The sequence below is a fragment of the Sporobolomyces koalae genome (assembly GCF_050403365.1).
Source record: "Sporobolomyces koalae JCM15063 DNA, S_koalae_JCM15063T_v1_ctg85, whole genome shotgun sequence".
NCBI classification, from domain to species: Eukaryota; Fungi; Basidiomycota; class Microbotryomycetes; order Sporidiobolales; family Sporidiobolaceae; genus Sporobolomyces; species Sporobolomyces koalae.
In genome coordinates this window covers 1-8315 of record NW_027481686.1, presented here as the reverse complement: position 1 = coordinate 8315, position 8315 = coordinate 1, and the positions used below count along the sequence as shown (strand labels likewise).

General features: G+C 54.8%; 2 protein-coding genes across 2 annotated transcripts; one reads left to right on the top strand and one right to left on the bottom strand.

Moving 5' to 3' along the window:
- Positions 1-637: 637 nt before the first annotated feature.
- UGP1 (UTP glucose-1-phosphate uridylyltransferase) lies at positions 638-3238 on the top strand (the record flags this gene model as incomplete). The annotated part of the gene is made up of 10 exons (XM_076681629.1): positions 638-703; positions 1224-1319; positions 1394-1470; positions 1544-1754; positions 1823-1951; positions 2023-2413; positions 2483-2567; positions 2633-2697; positions 2772-3140; positions 3213-3238. 10 exons carry the CDS (start codon positions 638-640, stop codon positions 3236-3238), a joined length of 1515 nt encoding a protein of 504 aa, XP_076531243.1.
- Positions 3239-3629: 391 nt separating this feature from the next.
- Positions 3630-5476, bottom strand: JCM15063_005328 (uncharacterized protein; the record flags this gene model as incomplete). The annotated part of the gene is made up of 4 exons (XM_076681628.1): positions 3630-4087; positions 4153-5119; positions 5195-5420; positions 5472-5476. 4 exons carry the CDS (start codon positions 5474-5476, stop codon positions 3630-3632), a joined length of 1656 nt encoding a protein of 551 aa, XP_076531242.1.
- Between the last annotated feature and the right edge of the window lie 2839 nt (positions 5477-8315).

Here is an 8315-nt window from a genome sequence, read left to right as displayed (position 1 = left end):
ATCAAGAGGTGCGTGGGTCGGGATGATGTCGATCAAGGGATTGACGAGCTTGAGGAGTAAAGTGAGGAGGAATTGGTAACGGATGTAGCTGTGGTTGTCAGCCGCAGGTGCAGACATTCTCGAGCGAGTTGCAAAGTGTGAGCAAAGAAAGGGTAAGGCCTCTCGAGCGAGCACAAAGCCCTTTACTCCTGTACTCCGCTTAATGCCGCGGATGAGGGCTCATTTCGGAGACAAGAATCGAGCATCAGGTCGCATCGAGATGCATTTTTCTACAAAGACAGGATCTATGAAGATGCCATCGATCTGAGCGGTCAGCAACGAGGGAGAGGGTGGGAAAGGGGGTGAAAGAGAAGGCCTTCTCAAAGTTGTGTCTCGACAGTTTGCCCGGTGTTCGTCGCTCCCGGCCCCGGCAGGCAGTTGTACAACAATTTGTCTAATGTATTGGCTATTTGCCAGCAAGTTGGGGGGAATGTCGGAATTCCATCATTTCCGAAGCTCAAGGGCGAGCCGAGAACCGGGAAAAAGAGAGAAAAAAAAAATCGTGTGGAGCTCTCCGCGACTTGGGGAACTTCCCCCATCTCGCGGGTGGCTCATCACAACTTTGTTCTCTCCCTCCACCTCGCACTTTCTCAACACCATGTCGGCCAACCTCGAACAACCTGCTTCTGGAGCTTCGAAGCGTGCGCGTGGACACTCTGCCATGGTCAGTTCTGCTCGTCTAGCACGTTTCAGGTCAAACGCAAGAAGGCGCAACTGGCATCGATGCGATCAACCGACGCGGGGGAGAGCCGCACACGAGGCGCGATCCGATCGGAGCGTCTCCTCAAACAGCAAGGACGAGCACGTTCAGCAGATGCTAGGGGCGGAGCAGGGTGTAGCACGGCACGCAGGAATGGATGACGACAAGCGAGTGTGCGATGAGAAACTCCCAACACTCGATTCGCCCTGCCCACGCCCTCGCCCTCTTCTGGTGCCTCGACCACGGGAATATCCATTTACTTGCGAGGGGAATGAGAACATGAAGGTTACTGGGCTTTGAAAGGAGGAGGGCGCGAGTTTCGACCAACACGTGGCAATTCCGGTTCTCGCTCATTGTCAACATTACGGCTTTGCATTCCTCGTTTCGACAACTGGACATCGCAGATGACTCTGCACAGCAATCATGGACTTGAATCGGGGTCGGAATCAGTGTGCTAATCCTCTTTCTCTTCCAATGCGAGCAGGACTTCAAGACTGCCGCTACCGGCGTCTCGGCCAAGGCCATGCGCAACGAGCTCAACGCCATGATCCAGAACATTGACGATCCCGAATACAAAAAGGTGCGCAACTTTGCATTCTTCTCTGATCAAAAGATGGCGACTGACTTGCGCGCACGTTTTTGCTCGAAAAACAGGCATTCGAGGCCGAGATGCAATCGTTCTTCATCCTCTTCAACCGCTACCTCACCGAGCGTGCTCAAGGTCAAAAGCTGTACGCTTCTATATTTTCACCCTGTCGCGCTCTTGTTAGTTTCGCAAATTGATCTCCTTGCTTCCTACTGTAGTGACTGGGAAAAGGTTGAGCGACCCAACGACGACCAGATCGTGCCGTACGCCGATCTCCCCCAATGCTCCGACCCTTCGCTTCTCGACAAGCTCGCGGTCCTCAAGCTCAACGGAGGTCTCGGAACCACGATGGGTTGCGTCGGACCCAAGAGCATCATCGAGGTCCGCGAGGGCATGACTTTCCTGGACCTCAGTGTCCGACAGATCGAGGTTCGTGCTCTCTCGCTATCAACAGTTTCTCGCTCTCTTCATGCCTGACCCAAATGTCGAACCTGCAGCACCTCAACTCGGCCCACAACGTCAACGTTCCTTTCATCCTCATGAACTCGTTCAACACGGACGAGGACACGGCCCGCATCATCCAAAAGTACTCGAACCACCGCATCGAGCTCATGACTTTCAATCAGGTGCGCCTTCCTTTTCAGCTTCTCCATCTTCCTCAGTCGTACTGGTCTAATCGATTCGTACTATTTTTCAGTCGCGATACCCCCGTGTCAACAAGGAGACGCTCCTCCCGACGCCTCGCTCGGCGCTCGAGGACAAGTCGTCGTGGTACCCCCCGGGTCACGGAGACTTGTTCGACGCGATCATGAACTCGGGCCTCGTTGACAAACTCCTCTCGCAAGGCAAGGAGTACCTCTTCGTGTCGAACGTTGACAACCTCGGTGCGGTCGTCGACCAAAACATCCTCGAGCACATGCACACGAGCGGCGCCGAGTTCCTCATGGAGGTGACGGACAAGACCAAGGCTGATGTCAAGGGAGGTACGCTCATCAACTACGAGGGAGGTGTCCGTCTTCTCGAGATTGCCCAGGTCCCGAGTGATCACGTCGAGGACTTCAAGTCGGTGCGCAAGTTCAAGATCTTCAGTATGTCTCTCTTCCTTCCTCTTCTCAGCTCGCTCCTGTCCTGACGAACCATTCTCCTCTTCTTCTCAGACACGAACAACTTGTGGGTCAACTTGAAGGCGATCAAGCGCATCATGGAGAACGACGGCATGGACCTCGAGGTCATTGTCAACCAGTAAGGCTCTTGCTCTCTCCTGCCGTCTCGAATCGTAACTCGTCTAACCCCTCTCGAATCATTAGCAAAACCTCGGACAAGGGAGAGGCCGTCATTCAACTCGAAACCGCCGTCGGAGCTGCGATCAAGCGTAAGTCGAGAGTTATGGCTGTGTGATTTCTACTGTCTTCTTTGCGACTGACCTGGATTGTGCGCGTGGCGTAGACTTCAAGAACGCTCACGGTATCAACGTGCCGCGATCTCGTTTCCTCCCCGTCAAGTCGTGCTCGGATCTCTTGCTCATCACTTCGGACCTGTACCAACTCGAGCACGGTCAACTGCGCATGAACCCGGACCGCATGTTCCAATCGACGCCGGTCGTCAAATTGGGAGACGCGTTCAAGAAGGTTGCCGCGTTCCAGAAACGATTCAAGACGATCCCCTCTTTGCTCGAGTTGGACCACTTGACCGTTGCCGGAGACGTCTCGTTCGGTCGCAACGTCATCTTGAGGGGAACCGTCATTATCGTCGCGAACGACGGACAGAAAATCGAGTTGCCTGATGGTACCACGCTCGAGAACAAGCTCGTTTCGGGTGCGTCTTTTAATCTTTTCCTTCCTCGCTGTCTGTTTCTGTGAAGTTTACTGACAATTATTGCTCGTATAGGCAACCTTCAACTTACCGACCACTAGAACGTTTTTTCGTTGGCGTCACTTTTGCTCGTTCTTCTCTTTTTCCTTGGGCTGTACTCCTTTTTCTTCCTTTTTTGTTTCTTCTTCTTCTGTTCGACCAACGTATTACTCTTCGTTCTTTGCTCAGTACCCATCCTCCTCCTTCCTTCAGATCTGTGCCGTTCTACCTTTCGTAAAAACCCAGAGGTATTTCTACTATTTTGGATTTCCTTGCAAAAGACGATATCATCTCTTCCTTTCACTTTTGAAACCACGTCTGGGACACAACGATCGAGTCTTGTTCACGTCCAAAAAAGATACAGAGGTGTCGGTAGGATGTAACGGAGAGGGGTTGTACAAAGTAAACGAATCAAAATTACGAGGTAGGCCAGGCTAAGAACCACAATCAACTCTACTCCCAATCGCTATCATCCTCGTCATCGTCCTGAATCTTGTCAGTGCTTGACGGCGCTGTGGTCGATCCGGTCGTCGATTCAGGTACTGCTTCTTCTGCGACTTCTTCTCGTCCATCGACACTAGGGTTCCCACTGCGTTCCCCAACGAAATCATAACTCGTTCTCGTCTCTTCGGAAGAGGAAGTTCGAGGAGATTGAAACGTGGTCGGAGTCGAAGCCTGATCTTGCTCGATCGGTTTCGAGTCAGGTTCTTCGGGCTGAACGAGCGATGACGAGGCGGGCGACGGTTCAGTGACAGGTCCGGGTACGCGAGCTGAAGATGGAGTGGTCGCAGCCGCAGGAATCGAGGAAGGAGAGGGTTCAAAAGCTGAAGAGGGAGCGACTTGGGGAGAGGATCCAGTAGCATCTTCGTCATCCATGTCCCACGAGAAGTCATCTTCTTCGGCTTGAGCCACTGCAGAAAATCACAACGAATGAGAATCTACAGACAAGAACACGGAGAAAGAAATGATCACATACCCGAGAGCACCTTTTTGCGTTTCTCCTCTTCCTGATCGATCAAGTAGACCCTGAACAAGTACCGCTTCCAGAACGTTTCGTCGTCGACGTTCATTTCGGGGTCCGAGACGACCCGAACTCGAGTTTGTTCGAGTTGATCGCCACCTTCGGTTCGTGCCGATTTGACGAGTTCGGAGTCGATCAGGGTCGAGGGAGATTCGGGAAGGGTCGAGAGGAACGTCGCGTACGACTCGCGTAGATCGGCTGCATCCTTTGAATCAATCGAGGACTGAGGAGGAGGCAGCGCAGGATCAATGAGGAACAGGTTCGGATCGGATCGAAGGCGATGCAACAGCGTGTCTCTTCTCGTCATGCCCTTTGTCACTGACAGGTCATCGAGAGTGTCGGATTGTTCGACGGCAAGGTCACGAGCAGCGGGACCGGACAAGGTCGGGGGAACGATCTGAACTGCGTCCTTTGCGAGCTTCGACACTTCGGTACGGAACTCGTTCAACCACGATTCGCCCTTGTGCAAGTACTCTTCCGTGTTGGTCTTGAGATTTAACTGTGCGACCGTGTCCTGGAACTGGTGGGACAGGTTCGACGAGAGAGATTCGAGGGCTCGCGGGGCTTGGTCCTGCACGGACGACAGTTGGTGCTGGATCCTCGAGAAGAAGGCAGAGGCTGCAGCGGCGGGGTTCTCGGAAGCTGCGGTCGAGTCACCCCGGTCGACTTGCTTGCCCTTGTCCTGTTTAAAGTCGGAAGGTTCGGTCGCGATCATCATGGGGAGTCCATCGGCACCGACGATGACGCCTTGATTGGAAGTGCCTTCGGCTGGAGTCGAGGAGACTTCGCTCAGGCGTTGGACTTCGGCGCGGGCGGCGGTCGAGAACGTGTCGAGGTTCTGCTTTGCTTTCGACAGGAGCGGGTTCAAGTCCTTGCGAGTCGATTCAAACTGTTTCTCGGCATTCGCGAGTGCCTGCGTCGACTGTGCGAGGTTTATAGGGTGTCAGTGATCTTGTGCGTGGACAATCATGAGATAATAAGCGCGACAGTATCGTACCTGTTTGCGAACTTTGCCCCAGAAACTGCCAAAGCCAGCCAACACGTTCTGAACCTCTTTGTCGAGGTCGAGCGTCGACGATGGAGTTGAAGTCGAAGCGGTCGAGGATACAGACGTCGAAGGAGCGGACGACGAGGCGGTGGGGGAACGAGTTGAGTCGGGCGCCGAAGCGGGGGTGCCTGGACGCGGTGTCGACAGGGAAGGGTCTACGAACCCTCCGAGAGATCTGAAGCGCATCGTCAGCAACGACTTGTGTCCAATAAGCGTGAATACTCACTCCATCGAGTCTGGGTCGGCGGTGCAATGCGAGATTAAGCGAGCAATCCCAGAGGGACGAACCGCGATAAACGACGCGTTCGAATCGGGTCAGCTACCAATCGGGACTTGGGATGTACGGTGGTAGTCGTCGAGCTGCGAACTGAGATGAGATGAGTGAACAGACGCGGGCTCGCAGAACCGCGTCTTTCGACCTTGCCCTCCTGCCTCCCCCTCGAGATCTCCCGTTGCGTACATACGCAGTATGAGGGCTTGTGACTATCGGATCCGCTCCCCGTGAGCTACTCTGTGCCCAGTCACGTCTGTTTCTTTGGTTGCACACCAGTACCCTGCTCAACCGCTAGAAATTACTACAGCTTGTCCTGTTTCGAGCCGTGTTGCTTGACAATGTCTGCGGTGACACAGGTCCAGGCAAAGAAGAAGCGGATCGGGACAGGAATAGCAAGAGCGAGCTCTAAGTCCCCGGGAAGAACAGAACGAAAGGCTTCGAAAGCAGTACTGCCAAGTCTTGGTCGCTGTCTCGTTCGTTGACACCTCGAGTGAGATGAATTCGACGAACAGGACAAGTCGACGGCAAGTCGAGACGAAAAAGCAACTCGGGAGCTGAGCCCGAATTTGAGAGTGCTAGACCGCTTTTGTTTTCGCTTGCTTGAGGGCCTTTCAGGACCGCTGTTCAGGAGAAGAGATTCGCAGTGCCTTCGGTTCAGTACCCTCAGGGTCCTTCTAAGCGTAACAAGGTCAAAGTCGAGAAGAACACAAGGAACCTTGCTGCGAGTTGTTGAAAGTTGCTGTGTTCCATACAATTGCTCTCTCTGAACCAAAGGCGAGTTCTTTGCATCAGACAGTCATTAGAGAGCCCTTTACTCGCGAGTACGAAACCAGGGCGCCCGTATTCTTGCGCGCTTGTTTATCCGACTGCTACCGCGACTTTTTCTCTTTTCTCCTCTCTGTAGCCCTAACCCTAACCCTAACTCCCCTTTCCCCGCCAAAACGCCGTTGGGGTCAAGGTTCGGCTTCAGTGCGCACACTCACGCGAGCGCTTTCCGAACGCAAACGAACAAACCGAAGCGCGCGCGACTAAACCCTTTCCCCGGTCCTTGCTCTCTGCGCGACTTGTTTCGTCAAGCTGTTTTCCACGGCCTAGGCTCAGAGGGCTTTGAGTCAGCCTTTTGCCTTTGTTTGTACCGGGTTGAGAGAAGAAGCAGGCAAACCTCAAAGTGCAGAGCCTTGCAAAAGGCTCTTTCCAGTGCGCGTCGAAGGTCGAGCTGCTGCTCTGAGAGTGTCGCTACTCGAGAGGACAAGGCAACAGCCAACGTAACTTTGCGAAACTGCAGAGCACAGTGTTTGCTCAAGCACGCGGTCCTACTAAAGTTGCTGCAGGCACGCGAGTGTGCTTTTTAGCGTACTTCAGCGAGGTCGCTTCGCTCGTTCACGGTGAAGACCTTCAAACCGCGAACTAGAGAGGTTGTGGAAAGCTTCAAGAGTCCACGCAGCAAGAGCGCCGAAGTACTTTCAGAGAAGCGAGCGGGCACAAACAGCAACCGAGCTGGTCTCCTCGAACTGGCCCCGGAGCACTGGACGAGCAAGCTTGTTTCAGTCACAAAGTACGCTGCGACAAGACAGCTGGAGGACGAAACAGCAGAAAACTCAGCAAAAGAGTTAAGGAGAGCTTGGTTCGAGTCCCGAGGCTCGAGCGTTTCTAGGCAAGCGAGTCTTGGTGTAGTAGCGCTCTCGTTCCCGTGAGCTCGAAGCAGTCAGACGACGAAGCACTTCAGAACGAGTGAGAGTGAGAGAAGAAGAAGCGACGAGAAGGGGACGAGCGTACGCCTGAGGCTGACTCGCGAGTCGCGTTCTCTGAAGCGGCCCCCACGCTACCCCACGGACTTACTCTCTTTCCTCTCGCCCTCTCGCGAGCTTGTTCTCTCCCAGCTTGGCCCTTTACCCGAAAAAGCAGTCAACCCGGGTTGCTTGCCTTTGCACCCCTCGCCTTCCCCGCGCCTGCCCACGACGCCAGCCTCGCTGTTCGACCACGTAGCCGCTCTCGAACGCGACCGCGTCACAGCACTGGCGCTCGCCTGGGTACCCCGCGCACAGTCCAGCAAACCTCAGCCAGCGCTGCGGTCCTGCTTGGGGCGCGTTTCGACTCAGTCCCAGTGTTTGGAGTCGCCTTTTACTCGAACCGACTCTCTTGGCTCGCTCAGTTTGACGCTTGACTCGACTCGTGGGGCTCGGAGAGTGGCGCGGTGGTTGGTCTCTCGTACAAGCCGGTACTCACGTTCGTCTTTTTTCCTTTCTCCTGTCTCCTGGCTACCCTCCCCTCCCCACTCGACTACGGTTCTTGCAACACGCCGCTTGCTTCGCGTTTGCTTCGTTCTGGTCCAGCGACTCTGTTCTGCACCCTTGTCGTGCCGTTCCAGTTGTCTCCGCGCTACCCTTCCCTCTCTCCCTTCTCGACCTCTTTCTCTCACACCTTTGCCCTCGACCCAAGGTACCGGTTACACTCGCCTTTTGCCTTGCTCGGCGTTGTGCGCAGCTGCTCGTCTTTGGGCCTACGCAACACGCCGGTTTCGCAGTTCGACCACAACGCCGTTCTCGACCACACTCCCGTCGCAGCCCTGCTCGCCCGCTCGCCTACTCGCCCGTGGTCTTCCTTGCGCCTGCCCTGTCCACGACGCCGGTCTCTGCTCGACGACGTCGCCGTTCTCGACTACGCTCCCTTCCAGCAGTCGCTTTTGCACGGTACACCCCCGCACAGAGACGGGTCAGCCTCTTTTTAGGGTTAGGGTTAGGGTTAGGGTTAGGGTTAGGGTTAGGGTTAGGGTTAGGGTTAGGGTTAGGGTTAGGG